The sequence below is a fragment of the Alexandromys fortis genome, unplaced genomic scaffold (genome assembly GCF_014885135.2).
Source record: "Alexandromys fortis isolate MF-2015 unplaced genomic scaffold, M_Fortis_MF-2015_v1.1 scaffold_23, whole genome shotgun sequence".
NCBI classification, from domain to species: Eukaryota; Metazoa; Chordata; class Mammalia; order Rodentia; family Cricetidae; genus Alexandromys; species Alexandromys fortis.
The window spans coordinates 1704727-1730730 of record NW_026067907.1 but is presented as its reverse complement, the minus strand read 5'-3'; the positions used below and the strand labels follow the sequence as shown (position 1 = coordinate 1730730).

At 44.2% G+C, this 26004-nt stretch overlaps 1 protein-coding gene across 12 annotated transcripts in view; it reads left to right on the top strand.

Annotated features, from left to right (window-relative positions):
- Syne1 (spectrin repeat containing nuclear envelope protein 1) overlaps nucleotides 1–26004 on the top strand; it is a 461878-nt gene that overhangs the window by 301130 nt on the left and 134744 nt on the right. For 10 of the 12 annotated variants that reach the window (XM_050135800.1, XM_050135794.1, XM_050135793.1 and 7 more), the window contains 6 exons: nucleotides 2731–2925; nucleotides 4019–4159; nucleotides 10529–10696; nucleotides 10893–11054; nucleotides 21592–21786; nucleotides 24734–24907. In XM_050135800.1, coding sequence (XP_049991757.1) covers nucleotides 2731–2925; nucleotides 4019–4159; nucleotides 10529–10696; nucleotides 10893–11054; nucleotides 21592–21786; nucleotides 24734–24907 — 1035 coding nt within the window. Of the gene's footprint in view, nucleotides 1–2718; nucleotides 2926–4018; nucleotides 4160–10528; nucleotides 10697–10892; nucleotides 11055–21591; nucleotides 21787–24733; nucleotides 24908–26004 lie in introns of those variants that run through there. The other 2 variants (XM_050135803.1, XM_050135799.1) reach the window with 2 other exon arrangements.

The window sequence follows — 26004 nt, the reverse complement described above, 5'->3', positions numbered from 1 at the left end:
TATGGCCATCATCTGTCAGCTGTTTCTTTTACTTACTGGTAATGATTAGTGCCAGTTTTTGAAATCATTGTCTCCATGGTATATTATGTATTTGCTATGTATTATTTTATTCCCGTTTCAAAAATCCAAAATGCTGTTTCTATCTTTCTTTTATTATGACCCAAATATTTCTATAACTTGTCTAGAGTAACATTAACTATCACTAAAGCTTGTATTTTAAAAATAATTTTAGAAATTGACATCTCTCTTGTTCAACCTTATGAGAACTGGGTTTTTGTTTTTTAAGATTTTTAGTGGGATGGGTGCGGTAGGGTGGGGAGGGAGGGCAAGGTCTCCCTATGTAGCACAGACTAGCCTCAAACTCCAGATTCTTCTGCCTCAGACTTCCAAGGGCTGGGATTACAAAAGGAAGAAGGAAGGAAGGATGGAAGGAAAAATGATAAGACATCTACTTTTAAAAAGTGACCTCTTGAGCTTGGAAATCTAGTGCTGGTCAAATTCAAATTTTGATGATTTTTTTTTGCACTGTAACAGACTTGTGTGACATCATCACAAAAAGAGGAAGGTGGTTTAAGACAAGAAATGACTGTCTAAGGTCACAGAGCCACCCCTTTGCAGAATTACTAGTAGACTCAGAAAGTGACCTGCCTCACTCTGTCACAATTTCTCCGTATAGTCCTGTCTCTGTGTTGGCATTGGCTAGCTTCCTCCCGTGCCTCAGAAGATGTTTCATATAAATAACAGTGTAGACACACACGGAGGTCATTGTGCAGAAAAGACAAAGGCAGGAAGGGAAGTGCCTAGTGGAGAGAGCGGAGCGGTGATGACATAAAAATTGGGGTGTGGGTTGCTCCCTGTATTTTCTGAATACTTCTCATCGAATTTCAGTTTTAAAAAGTCTGATACAGTGACAACAGCTCTCTTAAGTTTTGCTTATTTTACTCTTTGAAAAATTTCAAAGGGCACATGAATCTACATAGCAAGACTCTATCTTTCAGCCAGGCAGTGGTGGTGCATACCTTTAATCCCAGCACTTGGTGAGACAGAGGCAGGCAGATCTCTGTGAGTTCAAAGCCAGCCTGGTCTACAGAGGAGTTCCAGGACAGCTAGAGATACACAGAGAAACCCTGGGGAAAAAAACAACAACAAAAACAACAACAAAAAAGATTCTATCTTTCAAAAAAAACCACTCCCTCTACTCCCCACCCCCAACCAAGGAAAAAGAAAACAAAGAAATTGATGCTCAATGTCTTTACCTCAAAGGGAATAAAAGATAGCTCACACTCTTGAGCCAAATAGAAATGACCATGCCCAAGGAACATGGATTTAGGTGGCCCTCCTACAGCATGCTATACCATAGAAAGGATGATGTTATAGCTATAGAAAGAAAGTCCTAAATCAAGGTATTTTTGAAGCGCCTCAGTGGGAAGCGTGGGCAGGCGTCTTACAGAAAAGCCAGGAAACCTCTTTGCTATGCTTCAGATGCTGTCTGATGACAGTCTTAGCTCTTGGCATTGTCAGAACTTAACACACCCCGAAAGGATTTGCCTGCTGCCTCCATGAGGTTCCGTCAGACAGAGGTGGATGCTAAGTTCTAAGGGTACTGAAGACAGTCAGTGATAATTTGCCCCTGCTCCTGCAATATAGGCCTTATAAATTCTTTTTTTTTTTTTTTTTTTTTTTTTTTTTTTTTTTTTTTTTTTTTTTTTTTTNATTTTTTTTTTTTGAGACAAGGTTTCTCTGAAGCTTTGGTGCCTGGCCTGGAACTAGCTCTTATAGACCAGACCGGGCTCACCTTGAACTCACAGAGATCTGCACGCCTCCCAAGTGCTGAGATTAAAGGCGTGTGACCCGCCCCCCCCTGGCTGAATGTAATATTTTTATGCAAGCAAGAATCTATAGCTGTAAATATTTAGAAACCCAAACTCCTGGAAATGATCTGTACTTAACCCTTCTTGAGTACAGTCACAAAATGTTTCAGCTGAGTCTCAAATAATATTTTTTCAAGAGCAAAATAAGATTAGAAGGCATTAATTTTCACAATACTTTAGAGCTCTGCTTTGAAATATGAGAAACCCTTGAGGTGTGATGTGTTTGCTGAAAGAGCGTAGGCTGAGTAGACAGATTTGGGAGGTCAGTCACACTTTCAGGGATTATTCCTATCGTTCATTACAAATTAAGTATCATAGATTTCATATGTAATATTCATATGAGAAACAACGGTCTGCGGCACAGGAGCCAGCAGGCAGTTTTACTTTGTGACCCTCTCTTGCCGACTGCCACCTCTTGGATGTAATCAGCATAAGAGCTGAGCAGTGTTTTTTTTTTTTTTTTAAGTTTTAGTCATCACATGACCTAATTTCCATGGCATGAACCATCTGGTAAATTTCAGAGGCTTCAGGTATTTTTTTTTTTAAAGTTTCCAGCTCCTCCTCGCGTTGGAAGTTCACGGCGGCATAAGGGTGACCTGTCAGGGCTCCAATCCCTACTGCACGCCCCATTTTCCCAGCTCAAGCTAGCCTGGGGCGCACCGTCTGGAGTTGGGCCAGGCTGTGCTGTGGTCTGGCTCGGCAGGGCTAGAGGGTGCAGCAGCCAGCAGCTGCAGACCGCCTCTGCTCAGCGCAGGGCTCGGCTCCGCCTCTCATTGGCTCCCGGGCTGCAGGAAGATGAACGCCGCTACTGTTTCCTTTTGATGCTGCGCTGACACAGTGGGGGGAAATGTTTCCTCAGGAGCTGGCGCAGAAAATCAAGGGCTACCAGGAGCAGATCGCCTCTTTGAATTCCAAATGCAAGATGCTGACGATGAAAGCCAAGCACGCCACCATGCTGCTGACTGTGACCGAGGTCGAGGGGCTGGCGGAAGGGACTGAGGACCTGGACCGTGAGCTCCTCCCCACGCCTTCGGCCCACCCCTCGGTGGTCATGGTAAGAATCAAGTCTGCCCCTCCTGCTAGCTTTGCTCTTTTGACCGTGCCTGGCTGGTGGTAGCCCTATAGTCATAGCCAGGCTTCTTTAGAGAGTAGCTTTAGAGCTTATCGATTCTAGTTTAGGAGCCGTTTCCTTCAATTGCAGAGGCGGTTCAGGGGCCAGAACTGATCTTTAACCCTGTACACAGTGGCAGTTGGAACTGTGAATGTTAGATTTGGAGTCCAAGATCTGCCCTTCATTCATGTGCAATTTTGCAATAATACTGACCCATGGCGTGCTTTATTTTGAAAACAATTCCTTTACACCACAGGAAGGTAGGAGGCATGACACATTTATTTCACTGTTTTCCAAGTTGAATATATACATCCATACACACACACATACACACACATATATATATATATACACACACACATACATATGCATGTACCATATGATTAGTGAAAAATAGAAGAAAAGCTATTATGAGAAAAAATAAGGAAATCGAGAATTCAAAGTTTAGTCTTGGGTCAAAAAAAAAGAGTGTTATTTAATCTTTTGTGCCATTATTTTCCCATATATTTTGTAACTTAACATACACCGAGTGTTTTGGTAACTACAGTGTCTTCTGATAATGTGTATTTTTTTCGACTATGCCATGCTTCGGGTAATGTGTAATTCAACCCAAACCCATGTGGTCACGCGTGACATTAAATGCATCATCTTCCTAGGGCACTTGGAACTTAAGATGTCACAACAGACCAGGTTTTGTTTCATATACTCTTTTCCTTGTTTGACACATGGTTTTTCTACTTATTTTGTAAAGACACAAACACCCTCAATAAAACTACAGATACTTTCAAACCAAAGCAAAACTCTCGGTTATGATGCGTAGCCGTGGACTCTCTATTTCAGAAACAGCATTAACATCATATTCACTTGAAGATCATACTTTTCAATACTAACTCAGAATTAATAAGTTAACATGTAAATTATCCTCATTGATTCCAGCCTTGGGTAGATAATGATGGCCTGAACTGTGTCTGAGGAGGTTCTGTGCTAACATAGCTAACTGATTTTCATGTCCTCCGGGCTACATTTTGCGTGGCAGATGACTGCGGGTCGCTGTCACACTTTGCTGTCGCCCGTCACGGAAGAGTCTGGGGAGGAGGGAACCAACAGTGAGATTTCCTCCCCACCTGCCTGCCGCTCTCCATCACCTGTGGCTAACACAGAGGCCTCTGTTAACCAGGTACCTCCCATCCACCTTGCCTTTGCTGTGAGCTCCTGCCGGATCCAGTGCTCCACTGTTCATGCCCTTTAGACTGCCGGTGTGACTGAATTTGGACCACAGGGACACATCCGCTAAGTGCTTTAGTAGCATCAGTGATGTGTGTGACTGTCAAGTGAGACAACAAATTACGACTGTCAACTGGTCCTATATGTGGCCACAGTTTATGGGAATTATAGCCCAATATCAATAAAAATTCATTCATGAAAATTGAAGCCTGAAGAAGGTCCCTTTAAGGCTGCAAGGCTTCCCAAAGCAATCACAGGTGTGGGGCACTGTATCTGAACGGGAACGCAGTAGTATGTATGATTGATTCTGTGGCCCAGTTAGCATGTACTGAGCACACTGCTAACACGATGTCCTATTTTAAATAGAAAATCTTACATCCATATGAGACTTTTATTTTTCAAAACATGAAGAGGACCCTCGTTCCAGGCTGCATTTGAACATATACTAAATATAGCACATTCTATGTTGTGTCGAAACATTTAGGGATACATATTTGATATAAACAAAATACTTTAAAAATAACCAAAACTTTTAATGCGTAATGAGCGATGCTGTATTTTTAGCCAAAACAAATTTTGACAGATTTTAATGGTGTTGCTGGGAAGTTATGCAACCGCTCAAGCACTGAGATGATATTGTAGATGCACTAATTAGGGCAAACATACTGTAGGCTGCACCGTAATCTACCACATCGCTTTTTACTTTAGGTGGACCATGCACTTCCATGATAAACGAAACAATTACCCAAATAAAAAGGAATAGAGCACCTATGATGCCTTTAGATAATATGGAATCCATTGGTAGAAAGTGGTAACCTTCTAGGGAAGATTTTTGTATGTGTTTTGTTTGACAGGATTCTGTGTAACCTTGACTATCCTGCTGTGTAGCCCAGGCTGGCCACGCATCAGAGATCCACCCGCCTCTGCCTGCCTGCTGGGATTAAAGGTGTGTGTCACCCCCTCTCTAGAGAAGTTCTTATTTTCTTATTCCACCCATTCGCTGGACGCATTTTTTTAAGGTGGGTGTGGTGGCTCACACCTGTAGTCCTAGCACTGGGAGGCTGAGGTAGAATTGCCGTGAGGTCAAAGCCAACCTGAGCTACAGAGTGAGTTTCCCTCCAGCTTGGGTTACAGAGTGAGAAGGTCTCAAAACTACCAAATCAGTCAAAACAAAAACGCCTCCAAGCATGCTGAGCCAAAGAACATTCAGAGCAGAAAGGTCAGCAAGAATTAAGTAATGACGAGAGTAATAAGAGGAAATTAACGAGAAAAGAAAAAAAGGAGAAGTTCAGAGCTCCCTGGGAGATTTAGGCAGCTGTTTCCCAAGTTCTGAATTAAAAATATGAATTACTCACCCTTTGATGATACATTCCTTGCTGTGGTTACAGATGTTACTAGAATCAGAGGAAATGCACGATAGTCAGCTGCTTATATACTGAGAGATTATGTAATGTTCTCACAATTTTCAAGTGGAACAATTAGTACAACTCTTGAGACTATGCTGAAAAGTCTTATGACTTTTGTAAAATGTCTGTTTCTGTGCTCTATCTTGAAACATGCTTTCAGTGTACGTGTGAGTTTTGTCCAGAGTGTCATGACGGATCACACGCACATTTTTCTTGTTACTAATTGGCATCGATCAGAGTGCATAATGACATCTGAAACTGAGCTACGTGAGACTTTCTGTGGCTTAGTCTTTAACAGGATCTCTTTGATCATAAGGAAATGTCAATTTAATCACATTGGTGGGCAGACATCCAGATAGGGCAGTAGGTTCTACTGACATTCTTGTTGGTAGCGGTGACCTTCCTTGGGCTAAGGCGGACATCTTGAGTTGGAGGGCACTATGTCATTGCTCAATCAAATCAGTCTATTGGTTCCCCCAGTTGGCCACACATTCCTCTTGTACAGTAGAAATCACACCATTAGAAACGTATAACAGCTTGGGCAGGAGTGCTCTAGATTTCAGAGCTGGTTTTAAAGCTTCAGGAGCTTCTGGAGGCTACCCCCTCAGCTCCGTTTTGAGACCGCCACCGCGGCTGTACAGAGTGTGCATCCCTTCAAGGAAAAGCCGGATATAACTCCTTCAGCACAGCACATCCCTGGTGGAGAGGCTCTGTGCTTGCTCTTTCTGTAAGTAGATCTCTGTTACATAACAAACAGATTCCCCCCCCACACTCAGTGTGTTCCCTCTGCTGACTGGGAGAGAGGAGAAACACGGAGGCGGAGGCTTCCTCAGATTCGCTGCTGTCTTCTCCATCCCCTTAGGCACAAGCAGTGACCTGGATTCTGTGGAAGAGTTGAGATAAATATTGTCACACCCTTGGCCTCCAGGTCAGAAGCTCCATGAGGTCACAACCCTTTAGGGTCCAAGCTGACTTCCCTCCGGGAAGTTCCCCAACTCCTCATGTATAAATGGAAATTGATGTCAACACAAAGTCGCCAACATTAAATGAGATGTTTAAGCACTATTACTTTGGAGGCTAGAAAAATGGGGATTGAATTGTAGCCAAATATGTCCAGATTTATTTCCTTGGGCAGCTTAACCTTAGACACATGAGCAGGGAGACTCCTATTTTTAAGAGTGATTTTTCACTCTCCCAAGTATTAATGTTAACAGTTCTTTATAGGGCTCCTTAGTAATTTAATTATTGATTTCCAGTAGTCCTCCTACAACAGACTGAAGGACTTTCAGCTTCTAAGAACCTCGTTGTTATGTCGGAAGCCATGAACCATCTATACATAAAGCCAAAACAAACCTTTTTTTGGTAACAAATTATATTCTAGCTTTTTGGGGGACCTTCCTTATTTATAACACAGTGTGTAACTGAGCAACTTTATCATGTCTACAGCCAGGCTTTGGTTTTTCTTCTTGGTGGCAGTAGTAGTTCAGTAGTCCCGCCTTACCCTACATTCTAAGACTCCTGATGATCGTCCATACATGGAACCACACCCTGTTTTCTTCTACATATACAACCTACCCAGAGATTATTTTTCAGATTAAGGCAAGTAAGAGATTGCCAGCATCATCGGTAAGAGAGAACACTTATATCCGCGTACCCTGGTAAAACTTACAATTTTTATGAAGTGTTCTCTATGGAATTTTCCACTTATAATTTCAGGCCTGTGGTTGAGTAGGGAGTCACTGAAAGTACCTAGAGTAAGAACTTGGGAATAGATGGGGAAACTACTGATCACTTCCTATCCCTATAAAATAAATTTAGGTACGAGATTCATTATGTGCCACTCCCCCTCCCCCACCTGTCCCTTGCCGAATGCCCAGAATGAAAGGCCTCGGCATTATGACTGTTATTAAGAAGCTCACAAGTTTGTGAGAAGCGGCAGATGATGGAGCTAGAGTAGTGGTTCTCAACCTGTGGGTCGTGACCCTTCTGGCAATCGAATGACCCTTTCACAGGATCACCTAAGAACTTTGGAAAACAGAGATATTACAATTCATAACAGTAGCAATATTACAGTTATGAAGTAGCAATAAAAATAATTTTATGATTGTGGGGGTGACCCCCATGAGGAACTATATTAAAGGGTCACAGCCTTAGAAAGGTTGAGAACCACTGGGCTTGAAGCAGAGGCATGGGAGACCACAGAGGCAGCAACCAAGCGAGGTGGTTTTAGGTCTGTGTCAGACCCTTTAGCTGTAAGGGAAGGAAGCCTCCTGAGGTATGTGGAGGATGGCCAGGATGGCAGGAGGCACAGCTTTCTCAGGTAGAAGGGACCCCGTGTGCAGAACTGGAGAAGCAGAGAGAACACGAGCCAACGTGGCAACCGCAGAGGGTTTCGGTATCATTGGAAAAGCTTGGATTGGAAGGGGCTGTGGAACCCACACTGTGAAGGACCATATACATGAATTCATGCCACATGAACGAGTCAAGACTTTATCCAGAAGACAGCAATGAACCACGGAAGGAATTTAATTAGCAGCTATGTACGGAACTTAGGACAGATCATTCTAGATCAGGGGACACAATAGAAGTGTGTGTGTGGAGGGGTGTGTGTGTGTGTGTGTGTGTGCATGTGCGCGTATGCGTATGTGTGGAGATGTTAGTTACCATCTTGTTGCTGTGATGAAATGTACCATCAAAGCAACTCTGGGGAGAGACAGCTTATTTTGGCTCACAGTGTTCCAGAAGGATCTGGTTCATCGTAGAGGGGACGATATAGTGGCAGACAGGCAAGGCATAGGCATGAGCAGAAGGCTGGATGATCATGTCACATCCGTGCTCAGGACTCAGAGAGAAAGCAAGAAGTGGGGCTGGCTATAAAGCATGTGTTATATGTGTACCTGTGTATCATGTACATGAACTGTACCTGTTTTTGTATGTGTTTTCTATGTGGTTTGTGTAGTGTGTGTGTCATGTGTGTGTTTTATGTGAGTGACATGCATATGTACAAATACCCTCTGGTGGGTAGATTTGGATTGATCAAGACGGTGGCAGGGAAAGAAAGGAGGAGAAACCAGCACCCACGTGCCATGTCGTCAATAAATATTTGGGACCTAGCTAGAAACTTCAGCAACAATAACAAGATGGGTGGAAGGCGACATTCACTCTCAGTGTTGAGCCGGTACACAGAATGGATGTGACTTGTTCCAGTTACAGAGCGTGGGAAGAAAATTCAGCTGGAGTCTCAAGTGTCCCACCCCAAGTCTGATCCAATTCTGGTGTCTTACGGTTCTCGCCCGCCCGAGACAGGCCACCTGCCCCCACCTCACCTCCTACACCAGACGACTTCCTTCCATTATGTTTTCCCAGTGGCTGCAAAGATTTTCTCAATCCATGATTATCAGTGAGGCTCAGTGTTTCAAACGGCCACAATTACCTTCAATAGCACAGCTGCAAAAGCAGTGAGCTTTGCAGATAGCAATGGGCAAAATGCAAACACCGCTCCTGGGTTAAGCTTCACAAGTGCATATAGACCACCGCACACAGAGGGACTGGGGAGAGGTGCAGTCAGTGCCTACCGAAAGTGTGAGTCCCCAGCATCTCTGTAAAAGCCAAGCATGATGCTGTACATCTGGAATCCTAGCACCCAGGAGGCAGAGACAGTGGACCCCTGGAGCTCCACGTCCAGCCGGCCTATCTGATTCAATAAGCTTTGATTCAAAAGCTGTTTTGAAAATAAGGCAAAGGCTCATTAAGGAAGACACCTCAAAGCAACGTCTGGCCTCCACGTGCAAGTACACACATATGAACACATACATGTACAAATGACACACACATTACACACACTATTGAGAAAACAGAAAGCGCAATTGTGTCTTGGTACAATAAGTTACATCATAAACCAAGAAGTACACACAACATATTATACAACACAGGAAATTAAAAAACAGTCCAAATCATGATTTCAGCACTAACTTTGCTGATTTCTCCTGGACTTCCAGGAAAATGAATGGACGGGTCTTTTTAAATTTTTGTTTTGTATATTTCCCACCAGTTAATATTTAAAATATCTAGCTTGTGAATATTGAGTCTGGCCTCATTTGCAAAATGAATGTCTATAGATTTATTTTTGAGGTAGACTCATATAGCTCAGGCTAGCTTCAGATTTGCTCTGTAGCTGAGGTTAGCCTTGAACCACCAACCCTTCTGCTTCTACCTAGACTTAATCTTTGAAACAAGTCCTTTCGAGAGTTATTCAGAATATTAATCAATGGTTGTACTTCAGTTCTGGAACTAGAGCAGGTAGAGTTCATCTCTTCTCTAAACTGGTTCAATACAGCCGCAGTGGTTAATTAGAGGTGTTCTAACTAAGTCAAGGCGCCTAATTAACTAGAGCTGTAAAGGTTAAGTAGAGGCGGACTGCTTAGCTAGAGGTATATTGGTTATTCTAGGTGTACTTGTTAGAAGTGCACCAGCTAAACAGAGGTATGGTGGTCCTATAGAGATGTGCTGGTTAAGTCAAAGAATGTTGGTCAGCTAGTGATGTACTGGTTAAATAAAGGTGTGCTGGTTAGTTAGAGGTATACTGGTTAAACAGAAGTAAACCTTTTAAACAGAAGTTACTGCTTGAATAGGTTGCATTACCATTTTGCCAAATATAACATAAGACGGTATTTTGGCCATTTGAAATGTTGGCATGCTTGAATTTTTTTTTATATTGGTGAAAATATGACAGCAATTGTAATGCACTTTGTTACTATGTTTTAAAGCTTGCTGCAAGCATGCCCTAATCTACTGAGTTTGTAGCACCCAACAGTGGATGTAAATCTTAGTCCTTCGCACTGAGGGAAGAACAGTTCACTAGGTATGCTGAGCTTTCCTCCTTCCTTCCCCACTCCGACACTGTGCTCTCCACCCAGGACATTGCGTACTACCAAGCCCTGTCGGCCGAGAGGCTGCAGACAGATGCCGCAAGGATTCCCCCCAGTGCCACCGCATCCCAAGAACTGTATGAGCCAGGACTCGAGCCTTCAGCGACTGCCAGGCTGGGTGACTTACAGCGTTCCTGGGAAACCTTAAAAAATGTGGTAAGCCTTTAAAGATGGCAAATTGGTCAAGCTCCCCAGCCACCCATCGCTTTAGGCATTGTCTCAGGAAACCCAGGCCCGGTTACACATCTAGGATACAGTCAGAAGCCCTTGGGTAAAGCGGTGAGGAAAGAAATGTCACAACCTGCAAGATAAGAAGTAGGAAGCCGTTGGTAAGATCCCCTTTCTCATACAGATCAGTGAGAAACAGCGGACTCTCTACGAAGCTTTGGAACGCCAGCAGAAGTACCAAGACTCCCTCCAGTCCGTTTCCACCAAAATGGAGGCCATGGAGACAAAGCTGAGTGAGAGCCTCCAGCCCGGCCGGAGCCCAGAAAGCCAGATGGCTGAGCATCAGGTAAAAATAGCAGTCTCGATGACTTCAGCTTCCTGTGTGATGGAATTGCTGTGCTCTCTAGTTGGCCTGTCAGGCTCCGGTCGTGGAGAGCAGAGTGGTTGTTCTGGTTGGAGTGAGCTGGATTCCCAAAGGTGGGAGTAGCCGCCACTCCTTCAGGGTGGGATCTAAGAAGGAAAAAGAGAAGAGCAGACCTGGATTCTGATTTCTAAAAAGCTACGTGCATTGGCGTTGATTTGGGACTTGTTCTGACACTCGGTGTGTGTCTTTACAGTCGCCAGATTGCTTTCCTTCATGAGCCAGTGCTGTAGGAATAAATGTGTCCCAAGTCGGCCTCTTCTGGGAATGAGCCCCAGGCTTCAGTGAGGAGTTCTAAGTTTTTATCCTGTGTCTTTCTGGGTCTAGTCATATTTTAAAACCTTATATGAGTTAGAGAAAGTGTCAGCTTTCTGTGATTCCATACTTCTGTTTAGAAAGATGCGGTTAAAGACACATCAGCTTAAAATTTGGGCTACGATACCTTCATGGGACGTGGGAACTGCTAATGAGGCCCAGACTCTATAGAGTTCCCAACAGCGCATGGTCAAAACTTTAATGACCAAGACTAGGGCCTAAGGATATGTACTGAGTCAGTGTGACACAGGAATGTGCTGCCTAGCCCTCCCCAGGAGCAAGTCACAACTCCCTAAAAAGTAAAGGAGAAGAAAGGTATCTTGTTTGTTTGTTTGTTTTATAAGGATAGGGTTTCTATGTGTAACAATCCTGGCTACCCTGGAACTTACTTTGTAGACCAGGCTGGCCTCGAACTCACAGAGACCTGCCCACCTCTGTCTCCCCAGTGCTGGGATTAAAGGAGTGCATAACCTCTGACCCAGCTGAACGGTGTCTTTAGACTGAACTAGAGGCGAGGTGTGGTGGTGCATGTTGCTTTTGCATGGAATTCAGGTTCAGTTTCTAGTGTCCATATGGTGGATGGTTCAAAGCCATGTGTAACTCTTGTATTAGGGGATCTGACATGTTCTTCTGACCTCCGTGGGCACCAGACACACAAGCAGTGCATATACGAACATGCAAGCAAAACAGTCACAGTACACAGACAAAACAATCATACACATAAAAAAATCGCATGTAAAAGAAGTATAAAAGCCAGGTGTGTGACCCACACCAATAATTCTAGCACTCAGAAACTGAAGGTACAGTTCAGAACAACTGGGTCCACTTAAGGGGACCTGTCACAAGGTAGAACAGGAGCTGGAGAGGTAGGTCAGTGGTTAGGGGCACATCCTGCTCTTCCAAAGAACCCGAGTTTGGTTCCCAGCACTCCTCTCAGAGACTCATGACTACCCATCACTCCCGCTCCAGGGGTGAGGTGACCTCCTCTGTCCTCCTCAGATACCCCCACACATGTGACATACACTCATGGAAAAACACATGCATAAATAAATAAGCAACAAAATATACATCTTAAAAAGAGAACAAAACATTAATTTTAGTAGATGAGAGACATAAAAGTGCAGCGTGATGGGTGTGTCTACTAGAGACGGTGCAATTCATCAGCTTCAGAAACAAGACTCTAGGGCTGGGACTGTAACCCACACATAGGACCCTTGCCCAGCATGCCCAGGGCTCTGAGTGTGATTATCAGGACAGACACACATGAACACATGCAGCACACACGTGTGCACACGCACACACACACATACACACTCACACACTTCATTTGGATCCACTATAACGTTGGACTTCATGGGTTGCTCACATGTGCTGTCCAATACAAGTGCTTTCTTTCTTTTGCAATACGTGGCCGTTCCGTATAAGATAAAAAAGCACTCATTTCATCTAAAGACGGTGGATTGAGAAATAGTGGTTTCAGGCTTTTGAAACTCAGGTAGAGGCTCAGTACATGGGACACATCTATTTTAGACCTACTTTTGATAAACTACTTCTCAGCTACCCTAGAGTTTCCACAATCTGCCAGGCTTGGGAAAATGGCGATGAAGGCATAGACTTAAGATTAACCTTGGTTTTAGTAGATCAAAACGATCACGAGGACTCTGAGGCACCCAGGTGACTACTGCGATGACCTCCCCCCATTGCCTTGCTAGACCACTGCACCTTCCAAACATCCCTGTCCTTCCTAGAGGGCCTCAGTGTCACAGTCTTCTCTCACTGCTGATGTTGCCCCATTCACATTTGACGTCTCCTTGGCACTCTCTGTTCTTCAAGAGTCCTGCCGTCCCTTCTCCCCTGTTGTCTACAAATTTGGACTTAACGGTACTTAGAGGAAGTAGAATTTCTCTCCTTTTGAATACAGTTCTGCGGGTCAACTTTGATTGCTGTCTTGGAAATGTCTGCTTCCTTTAAACCTCCAAAGATAATATAGGGTGAGTTATCTAAGGGCCCTATCAGGGTAATTTTGAGAGTCACGCATCCTTTAAGCATCCAAGATACTATAGGATGCATTATATAGGGCTATAGCAGGGCAATTTTGAGAATCATATTATTAAGGACCAGTGATCTGGGAGAAGTTTAAATAGTTTTCTTCTGTCTACCTTTAGGTTTTCTTCTCCTCTGTTGGAGGCTTGTCATCTCTGTAGCCTAGGTAACTGACTGTAGCTTCTCCAAGACCCTTCAGCATCCCAGCAGTGATGCGCTGCACGAACACAGTCGTGGTGACCCACACCCTAGAATTGCTAACAGAGCACGCGTATTAACTCCAAGCACCAGCACCACCTCCCCATCCATCATTATTAGTATGAAAATGCATACTGTACATGAAGTGTCATAGTTAGGGTTTCTATTGTTGTGACAAAACACCATGACCAGAAAGCAAGTTGGGGTGGAAAGGGGTTATTCGACTTACACTTCCACAGCCCTGTTCATCACTGAAGGAAGTCAGGACTGGAACTCACACAGGGCAGGAACCTGGAGGCAGAAGATGATGCAGAGACCACGAGGGGGTGATGCTTACTGCTTTGCTTCCCCATGGTTTACTCAGCCTGCTTTCTTATAGAACCCAGGACCACCAGCCCAGGGATGGAACTACCCACAATGGCTGGGCCCTGCCCCATTGATCACTAAATGAGAAAATGCCTTAGAAGCTATATCTTACAGAGTCATTTTCTCAGTGAGGGTTCCCTCTTTCGGATGCCTCTAGTTTGTGGGTCAAGTTGACATTAGACTAGCCAGAACATAAAGCAAAATCACTGTCAAAGGATTTCATGGAGAAAACTAAAATTGGATATTATCATTTTAGGTATATATCTTATTATTTAACCTTTGAGAATTTCATATATGCGTTCAGTGCATTTTGATCATATCTACCCACACTTCCAGATCTCCCAGGCCCTCTTACCATGTCCCCTCTCAACATCGTGCCCTCGTTTCAAATCCCACTGAGTCTGGTCAGTGTTGTCCATGTGAATGTAAGGCCACCCACTGGAGCATGGACACCTTAACACAGCTCACTTCTATGAAAGAAACAAGCAGATTAGCCCTATGCCAGCAGCCACCAACTGCCAAAGCTTCTCAGCCATGGAAGGGGAGGGTCTTTATGTGCCCTCCCTGATCTGTGCTGGACTTTTGACTGACTTGGTCTTGTGAGTGTATGAGTGCTGCTGACAACTCTGATGTACCCAGCAGACACTGCTTCCTACAGGACTTTCTCATCTCTTTTGATCTTTCTGCTTTGCGTCCTGCACTATTCTCTGAAGTACGTGTGATCGTGAGTGCCTGAGCATGTATATGCATCCATGTGGGTGCACGTGCGTGCATGTGTGCATGAGTGTGCATGTGTGTATGTATATGTGTGTGCATGAGTGTGTGCATCCATGTGTATGTGCATACTTGTATGCATGTATGCACGTGTGTGCATGTACGTGCATACATGTATGCACAAGTGTGCATGTGTGTGTGTGCATGAGTGTATGTGTGCATGCATATGTGTGTGTGTGTGTGTGTGTGTGTGTGTGTGTGTGTGTGTGTGTGTGTGTGTGTAGAGGAGACAGAGATATAGATGTCCCAGTTAGAACTATTTAGGACTGAGCACTCCACAGCTTCTCATCATCTGAAATCTGAGCACCTAAAATTGTGCATTATAGCTAAGTGTTCTGAATCAGAAAGACATTGTGTAACTTCTCTTGCAGTCGAGGCCATCAACATGACTTGCTGTCCTTTGCTGTTACCAAGGACAGTGCCTCCTGTCACCACAGTGAGGAGACATAGCTGATTCAATGATGTAAACAAGCCAGACACCAAGGCTTAGGTGACTTATTAATGAGCTGACGAGGGTAAGGACACAGAGAACGTTTAATTCAGTACAGTTCTGCATACACCTCCAAGTCTAGATTTCCCTTCTCAGCTCTCTCTGTTCTCTCTTCAATGTATGCACGTTAGTTCCACAAATTCTGGGACAAAGCTGCCCACATGAAAAACCAACGCCAGAACACTATCTAAATCTATTCTTGGCGTCTGGAACAATCTTTCATTATAGAATTTCTATTTCTAAATTCCAACTGAACAGTGGTGGGAAAGCCCACTGTGCTTTTTATGCTTTAAAAAGAATTGATAGAAGTGCTTCGATTGCTCCTTGCTTCCCAGCACTCTGTCAAAATTATCTCTTGTTAGCTCTTACAAGGAGCCACGAGAGCAGTGGTTCTCAGCTTGTGGGCTGAGACCCCCACGGGGGTCACACATCAGATCTCATGCACATTAGACATTTGCATTATGATTCATAACAGTAGCAAAATTACAGTTATGAAGTAGCAACAAAAATAATTTTATGGTTGTGGGTCAGCACAGCATGAGAAATTTACTGTGTTAGCAGTAAATTTCCTAGCAGGGTTAGGAAGACTGCAAACTACTGTATGGACACTTGTCTCAACGTATCAGCTTGATTGGCGCCATCAGACCTCTCTCTCTCCAGCTGGGATCTCTACAGGTTCAGGCTCGATGCTGTTTATAAGCTTGAAGCATGACTAATAAAAACTCAGAGACAGATACTGGGGTTCAACCTGAAGACCAGAAAAGCAAAGCAGGCAGCCACTGGCTCTTACCTCGACCTCAGTCTAAAAATTGCAATCCGGCTTCTAGGAAACCTCTGAATGAGACTGAGAGCTGTCTCCTCCTATTTTATAATCTTCTCTAGTTCTGGGATTAAGGGCGTGCACCGCTACTTCCCAGTTTCTATGGCAATCTAGTGTGGCTACTGGGAATAAAGGTGTGGGTCATTGCTGCCTGGTCTGTAAGGCTGGCCAGTGTGGTTGTTTTACTTTTCTGATCTTCACACAAGCTTTATTTATTAAAATACAAATGAATACATTAGCTGGTGATGTGTGTTTAAATGTTTCACCCTTGTGGTTGAGATTTGACTTCTTAGGACATCTGATGTTTGGGGGCATTTGGCATCATTGCCACATTCAGCTCAGTGACAGGCTTTGGGAAGAGTTCCGAGGCTAATTTGCTATAGCAAATGGATTATGGGGAAACTGTGCTCAGAGAGTTAGATAGGCCTGAGAGTCAGAATGGAGCTCACCACTCATTCCTGTAGTTATTGAACAGACATGAGTTACACGTGCCCTTTCTATTGAAAAATTGGTCATTTAGTGAAGCTCCACGTATTTGCCGTGCATTAAAATATTAGTGGATATACACTTTGATGGGATTCAGTGTGATTTTCTATAATTTATTATATATACATATTTGACTTGTGTACCCATCAATCCTCCCTCCCTGCCCCTCCCCCTTGCTCAGGCCTCTTTCCCAACTTCTAGGTATCTCTAGCCACTTGTCTAGTTCTGCGCCTGTCATTTCATGCCGTCTGCATCATCACAAGCCAGCAACCCAAAGAGGAGTCCATCTCCCTTTTCTCATGGGCACCAGGCACTGTGGGCAGCTGCTGGCCATGCCTCTCCTGAGAACTGCCTTAACCACGCAGAACTGACAGTCCCAAGGAGCCAAACCACCCTGTTCCTTACTGGAGAATGTTCAGAGGAGACAGTGAAGCCAGTGCCTTCACTACACCCCTGACTGGCCAAGTCCACTGAGATATAAGTGTTTTTCTCCCTGGTTGTTTCTTGTGTCTTCCAGACATCACCTCTATTATGAGTTAGAATCAATTCACTTGCATGTACCAAACACCCCCTAGACCACCAGCCCGAAGACTGGCTTTTCATGAATACTTGATCCGAAAGCCGGCTGTAACTGGCGTGAACTCCCAGGGTGCTGCAGAGAAAACAGAAATATTCTTGTGATCTTTATGAGAGAGGGAGCAAGGAGTAGATTAAGTGACGTCAGCCCGGTGTGTAGGGAAGAGAACGAGTCTGAGAACTAGAACTGGGCTACTAACAGGAGCGGAGCGAGCAGAAGGAATTGTGTGTGTGTCTCTGGGAAGGTGGTGGGGATGAGGGGGAGGATGAGCATGGCTCAAAACTGCATGAAGAGGAGGAGACACACTGAGGCTAGACTAATTATAGAGGAGTCTATGCTGTCTGAACAAATAATACAGGCTTTTTTTTAAAGTTTATTATTTATTAGTTATGTATACAGTGTCCTGCCTACAGGCCAGTAGAGGGCGCCAGATCTCATTATAGATGGTTGGGAGCCACCATGTGGTTGCTGGGACTTGAACTCAAGATCTCTGGAAGAGCAATCAGTGTTCTTAACCTCTGAGCCATCTCTCCAGCCCTGGCTTTTTTTATTTTTTAACAATTGGGTCTCCAACAAATGATCATAATATAATGCACGAAAATACTTTAGATGAACAATAAAGAGAATCAGTCTATAAGTACAATGCAATTGCAGTTCAAAATCCATCACCCCCAAGGCTGGACCTGGTGGCCTGCGTCTATAATGGGGCAGGGGACTGCACATTCAAAGCCATTCTAGGATATACATGGAGACTAAATCTTAAAAATAAACTTTAAAAAAAAACTTTAGACCCAAAGGATTAAAAATAAACTTAAATACTGCAGCAGTATGTTTTATATGGCTTGATAAGACATATTGCAAATATAAGATCGTGTCTTTAAAGAACAGAAGCTCTAGTGGGGTGCAGTGGTGAGGTACATAACCCCAGAATTTGGGGAACAATAGCAGGAGAATCAGAGGTTCAAGGACATTCTCTTACATAACAAATTGGAGGCCTGGTCTATGTAAGATCCTGTTTCAAAGGAAACAAACAATTCTCTCAAGGATGGGAAAAGATGGGTAAAGTTTTAAAATATATCCTAACGCTTAGAGCATTCTCACCCTTCCTAATGCTGAGACCCTTTAATATAATACCTTACGTTGTGGTGACCCCCCCCCCCACCATGAAATGTTTTCTTTGCTGCTTCATAACTGTGATTTTTGTTATAAATTGTAATGCAAATATCTGCCACGCAGGATATCTGATTTGTGATCCCCCTCCCCCCCACAAAGGGGTCACGACCCACAGGTTGGGAACTGGTGATGTAGACTTTACAAAGTTCTAAGAATGGGAAGGGCCACTCCCAGGAACAGTGCTACCTTACCAGACATATGGCTTATGTTTATACATACATACATACATACTGCAAAGCCATCTAGAGAGAGAAGGAGAGGGAGGAAGGGAGGGAAGGAGCAGGAGGAAAGAGGAGGAGGTGATACCTTGATTTGTACCTACATTGGAAGCAAAAAAAAAAAAAGTATGAGAAATTAAGATGGATTATAGTAGATCTAAATATGAAGTTAGAATTAAAAACAAACAAAACCAAAACATAACAAAAAACTCCTAGGATGATGCTGACCTAATTACCTTCATTGAAGAGGTTTTTCTTAATTTTTGATCCATTATATGCAAATAGTTCATAAAATTAAATAAATGATGATATTATATTGCTCCATGTCTCTTTCTCATTATAAACCTCTCTTTTGAAAACACACCATTTCATTAATTATTCTTCAAGAGAATTTTTTTTTTGCTTTTGTGAGAAAGGGTATCTCTTTGAAACAGCCATAGCTGCCCTGGAACTAGCCCTATAGACCAGGCTGGCCTTGAACTCAGAGATCCACCTGCCTCTAAAGGTGTGTGCCTCTACCGCCTGGAAGGAGAATTCTTTTGTTTGCTTTGATGGCCGGGCACCCAGAGCTTCCTGCACTCCAAGCCTGAGTTCTGCACTGAGCTACTATATCCCTTGCTCAACATCCCTCTTGGAGATGGCCTGCCATATAATAATCACAACGCAGTAGGCAAAGTTTTCTCAAACAAAACAACAAAATCAGTAACTATTAAAGACAAATATCGTTCTGGAATCAAAACTTCTGTTTTAATCAGGTGTGGTGGCCCACGCCTTTAATCCTTGATGGGCCGGAGGATTTCCTTGAGTTCAAAGTAAGCTGAGGTCCTTGCCTTGTGAGTTCCAGGACAGCAAAGGTTACAGGCACGCTGGGACTGGGACACTGCCTCAAACAAAACAAAACAAGCTGGGCAGTGGTGGCACACACCTTTCAATCCCGGTACTTGGGAGGCAGAGACAGGCAGCTCTTTGTGAGGTTGAGGACACCCTGGTCTACAAAGGTATTTCCAGGACAGCCAGGGCTGTAACACAGGGAAACTCTGCCTTAGAAACAAAAGCAAAAACACCAAAATCAAATAAAAAAAAACCCATGAATTATCAAAAGACATCACTAGGGAGAACAGTGGAGAAGCAGACAGTCCCCATAAGTAAAATCTGTACTCTACAGAACCACAAGAAGCAGGCAGGCAGCATCCAGGATGTTTGAGTAAGGCACAAGGATAAGGAAACACTCCAGGGGAGATCAAACAGAGAGGTGGCTGGCAACCACAGAGGAGGGTTTGCTCTTAAGGGACAGCAGGAAATTGCAAAATAAAACGCCATGGGCTTCTACTAGGAACCCAGGAGGAAGCTTTAAGCTAAAATGACTAAAATGATTTACAGAGCAGTTGGCAGTCAGGTGATAACAAAGCTGAAAGTGAGCTGCTCTCTCCCGGAGCCAGCTTCAATCTCAGTCCACACACAGAACGGCCTCTCCACAGACGTGGTGAGCCGTGCAAGGGCAGACGTGTTTACGTGTCAACAGTGTGGGTGAGAAGCCTGGAGCTAACGACGGGGAAGTCAGAGGGGCCTTGCCAAGTTCTGGAAAGACATAATTTCCTGGTCAGGATGGTGGCAGCATGGAGGTGTACCGTTTGTGAAGAGGACCCTCCCTCCCTCCCCACTTCCTGTTTAGGTCAGTGTAACAATCAGTTAGGGAAGAGAGGTGGTTTTTCTCTTGTTATTTTGTCTTTTAGCATCATTGAGGGTACTCTCTGAGGAGGAGGTAACTGCGCTGACTGTGACGTCTGTGGACTAAGGCCTGCACAGCCGTTAGACTCAGCCATGCGACTTCCCTGGGCCACGGCCGCCTTTCCTGCAGTGCCTGCTTTTATAACATGCTGTTCGATTTAAGACCCCCACATCTCTAAAAAGCTAACTAGAAGACAGATAGATGGATTGGACAATAGTTGTCTTGACATCGGACTGAGGACACACCATTGAGTTTGCCTTGCATGCCCAAGGCCCTGGGTCCAATCCCAACACTAAATAAACAGGGCATTGTTGGTATGTGCCTGCATCTCAGCCCTGAAAAAGTGGAGGTAGGAAGACCCCAGTTAAAGTCTTCCTCAGCTATAAAGAGAGTTTCAGGATAGCCTGGGATGCAAGAAACTCTGACTCAAAAACAAAAACAGGGTTGGGTGTGGTGTTACACACCTTTAATCCTAACTTTAGGGAGGGAGCTATCTGCATTCTAGACTAGCCTGGGCCTCTACAAGGAGTTTTAGGCCAACCAAGTCTAAGTAGTAAGACTTTATCTCAAAAACAAGCCAAAGCAGAATTAAGGGACAGATAATGGACCAGTCATTCCACAGTTGTTTTCCTTTTAAGGCCAAGGCTGGGAGGCAGAATAGAGAGGTGACATTCAGTGGTTACTTTAAATTCTCTCCTTGCTTTAGGATTAAGGCATAGAGAGCTCTGTTATCTTGTGTTTTGTTAGGCAGTTTGGGGGATTGGTGTTATCTCTCAGTTCTTGGAATGCTGACAGAAGGCTTGCTCTCTGTGGTGACAGGGAACTTCAGCAAGGTGACTACTCCAATTTGGGTTCCTAATTGGGTGTTTTGTGGGCCAGCAAGGAAGCCTATTTCAAAAGGAGAGCATTTTGCAGTTGTTTAAAAATATATAATATGATGGGGATACAAGAGGCTGGGTTGGGGCATGCTTTGAGGCAGTCAGCATCAGACAGCATTTGAAACCTTGGGAACTCTGGAGACTTCCAGTGGCCTTGACGTTAGTCCCAAGGAACTTCTCGTTTTAGAATTAGGAACGGAAGGAAGAGAACGAGCCTGTTGAGAACAGAAATGGTCATTCATTTGTTCAAATAGGATTTAAGTTACTAACGTCCCCAGCAGCATTCCGCTCCACAGTGGCGTCTTGAAAGTGAACGTCTGGTTTCAGTGGGCGTCCGATGGTGGCAGACCCTGGAGTCCTCAGTCAAGTGTGTGATTCCACACTCTTCCCCACAGGCCCTGATGGACGATGTGCAGATGCTCCAGGACGAGATCAACGGGCTCCAGGCATCCCTGGCAGAGGAGCTGGAAGCCGCGTCCCGGGAGTCGGACCCCGTAGAGCAACTAGCCCTGCAGTCCACACTCACCGTCTTGGCTGAGCGCATGTCCACCATCAGGATGAAAGCAGCTGGCAAGAGGCAGCTTCTGGAGGTAACTAGGACCCTGGAGCTGCTGCAGCTCCTGCATCTGAATCAGGCTTTAGGATGTTAGCAGTTGTTCTGGGTGCTGATGCGAACGACATGGGTTTGTTTCTGTTCTCTTTTTTTGATGTCTAATTTTTTAAAGCTTTTATACACACACACACACACACATTGTCTGTTGAACATTTTTGCCCTCATACCTCCTTACTCTCACCTTTTCTTATTCCAATATTGGTCCCCTTTGTCCCCCTAAAAAAGTTTTGCTTCTACATTCACTTCATATATATATGTATTGTGTGTGTGTGTGTGTGTGTATATATNATGGGAACCACATGTTAGAGAAAGCATATTTACTCCATGTAATTACCTTTGGTCGTGTCTACTTTCTTTTCTTTCTTTTTCTTTCTTCTACAGGGTTTCTCTGTAGCTTTTATTTTGGTTCCTGTCCTGGAACTAGCTCTTGTAGACCAGGCTGGCCTCGAACTCACAGAGATCCGCCTGCCTCTGCCTCCCGAGTGCTGGGATTAAAGGCGTGCGCCACCACTGCCTGGCTTCACGTCTATTTTCTTACAAATGATGTCGTTATATTCTTCCTTATGGCTGTAAGAAATTTAATGTGCACACAAACATGCATGTACATATATATACATGTATACACACGAACATATATGTACATACACATGCATGTATACACACACACACATGCGTTCCTCATAACATTTTCCTTACCCAGACTCTGTTGTTGGACACCTCGGTTGCCCCCATAGTTTGGCTATTGCGAGTGTTGAATAGATACTCGAGTGGGCGTGTCTCGTGACTTCCCTGGCCTAAGAAGCTGGTATTGTGTCTGCATCAGCGTCCCACACGCAGAGCACACTCAGGGTGTCTACGGATGTGCTTCAGACAGGAGACACTGAGAATCTAGCAGGCTGGTACTTGGGGACTACAGCCCCGTGGACAGGAATTTTAGATTTGAGTAACAGTTTGCTGTGATCCAATAAGAGCCTGCGATGAAGGTTAGAGCTGACACCGTGAAGCACAAACCTGCCTGTTCACTGTCGTCCAGGCAAGCATATTTACTCATGAAAATACCTGTGCACTTCTGTCGCCTGTGTTACTTGATTTAAATCTCATTTGGTAGGCAGATTGTGGCAACAATAATATATATACTAAGAATCAGCTGTTATTTTCTTTATATATATTCTCATAACTATTGGCTTTTGACTTCTAGTGTCTCAGGATCATAATGTCCCCATTACATTTCTTATACAAACTAGGTATTATCTTTTGTTTTAAATCGCTGAGCCATTTCTCCAGCCCCAACCCTGAACTTCTTTTTTTTTAAAAAAAAAATTGATATTTATTGAGCTCTACATTTTTCTCTGCTCCCCTTCCTGCCTCTCCTCCTTGAAACCTCCCCCAAAGTCCCCATGCTCCCAATTTACTCAGGAGATCTTGTCTCTCTTACTGTCCACATTGTTGTCTTAGTTCTCTGGGATTGTGGTTTGTAGGCTGGCTTTCTTTGCTTTATGTCTAAAATCCATCTATGAGTGAGTACATGTGATAATTGTCTTTCTGTGTCTAGGTTACCTCACTCAAAATAATGTTTTCTAGCTCCATCCATTTTCCTGCAAAATTCAAGCTGTCATTTTTTTCTGCTGTATAGTACTCCATTGTGTAAATGTACCACTTTTTTTTATTCATTCTTTGATCGAGGTGCATGTAGGTTATTTGGTTTTTGAGACAGGGGAACTCACTCTGTAGACCAGGCTGGCCTTGAACTCCCAAGAGATCTGCCTGCCTCTGCCTCCAGAGTGCTGGGATTAAAAGCCTGTACCACCACATCTGACTATATGACCTTATTTACTACTGATTATAACATAATTATATTATATATATGGTACCATATCTTTAGCCCCATTGCTGAAGATGCAGGTTCTTTCTCAATTGACTGGCCATAAGATCAGTCAGATCATGTATCTACTCCTTATTCTACAGAAACTTAAAATGTGTTTTCCCTGCTTCTTAGTCTCCATGTTAAGATTTTTAATTAAAATATAATTGTTATAGGGGCTAGAGAGAGAACTCAGTGCCTAAGAGTCCTGGCTATTCGTCCAGAGGCCTTGGGTTCAGTTCCCAGCACTTAGTGGCTCACAACCAGAATGCCCTCTTCTGGCCTCTGCGGGTATTGCATGCCTATGGTACGCAGATACATGTATAGGGAAAACACTTTTACCCACAAAATTAAAGTAAATTCATCTTTAATATAATAACAGCAATTGCCAATGATAGAACATTTTAGATGAGGTATCTGGGATACTTGGCATTACCTTCTCAATTCCATCATACTATCTCCATGCTATGAAACGCTTGTGTGGAGTTTCATCATGAGATTGGTCTGGATGTTTCAGCATGAGTTATTTCCAAGAATTGAGAAAACTCGAGAGTTAGCCTAAGACTTTGGATTTCTGGTTTATTCCAACACAAGTACCACTGGGTGCTCCTTTCCACAGGATCCACTGCCCAAAGTGCTCTCGTTTATGTGGGACAGATGTCCCTAGTCAGCTGGATCTCAGCCATGCTCTCCCGTCCCAGAAACGGAGGTTAAATGTCTGTTGCCATGGACCAGCTGCTTCGTGTCCCTGTCCGTTTCTAATCTGTGGCCGACTCCCATCATTCCCACGACTGCCAACCCCTCCAGGATCCTTCAACTCTGGGGCACATCCATTCACTGGGGAAAGAGTATGGGGTGCGGGTGGGGATCTTCACATACTAATGTAGAGATACAGAAAACCTGATTTAGACTTCTGAGACGTGGCCTGAGTCTAGGTATCTGTGTTGCTCCCCAGCTGTGTGTGCGCATAGACAGGTCTTGGGGCCGTTGCTCTGCGGTATGGTGTCTTCAAGCTCTATCTGCTTGAGGCTCCCTCCGAGTTACCTTCTTCCTAATTCCGCAGGAGAAGCTAAATGACCAGCTGGAAGAACAGAGACAGGAGCAGGCCCTGCAGAGGTACCGCTGTGAGGCGGATGAACTAGACCACTGGCTGCTGAACACGAAGGCCACCCTGGATGTTGCACTTGGTACACCCCAGGAGCCCATGGACATGGATGCTCAGCTGGTGGACTGCCAGGTACAAAGAGCCTGTAGGACGGTAGTTCGCAACCTGTGGGCCGTGACCCCTTTGGGGGTTGCCTATCAGAATCCCGCATATCAGATACTTAAGTTACAATTTATAGCAATAACAAAATTGCAGTTATGAGGTAACAACGAGATAATTTTATGATTGGGGTTCACCATAACATAAGGAACTGTATTAAAGGCTCACAGCATTAGGAAGGCTGAAAACCACTGCTTTAAAAGAAATGAGCCTACATCATGAAGGACATTTAAAAAAATACAGAAAACACTGATAAGACCCTGGTGTAGATACATGAGTTTCCACAAGCTAGAGACTTTATATATTTACAGGGTCAAAAAGCGACATATCACTAAAGCATAAATGAAATTCAAACCTGGAACTGGTTCTTGAAAAACATTGTCAGTGGTACTTAGTCACTTAGTCATTGAAAAAAATCGGAAACTGGAGAGACGGCTCAGTAGTTAAGAGTGATTGCTACTCTCCCACAAGACCCATGTTCAGTTCCCAGCACACACATCATGGACTCCCTGCCTGTAACTCCAGATCTAAGGGCACCAGTGTGGTTAGCCTCCTGGGGTTCAGAACAGCTGGCCTCCAGGGGCTCCAATGCAGCCACTAGCCACCAGGGGCTCCAACTCGGCCAGCCTCCTGGGGGTCCATGCAGCCAGCCTCCATGGGGATCTGCATTCATATGCACATACACGCATTTTCATAATGAAAAAATAGTAAAAATAAAATCTTTTTTGAAGAAAACTTCAGCAGAGTGGCTTACATTTCTAAGTCTGTAACCCCAGTATTCAAAAGCAAAGCTTCTTTCTTTTATATTTTTTTGAGTCTTACTTTGTAGCCCTGCTGACCGGATGCACTGTGTAAAAGTTTCCTCTCTGACTCATGGTAATTCCCCTGTCTCAGCCTTCCTTATACAAGATTGCAGGTATGCACCGCCATACCCAGTTTATTTTTGTCTTTTTTCCCCCTGAGACAGGGTTCTCTGTAGCTTTGGAGCCTGTCTTGGGACTAGCTCTTGTAGATCAGGCAGGCCTCGAACTCACAGAGATCCACCTGCCTCTGCCTCCTGAGTGCTGGGA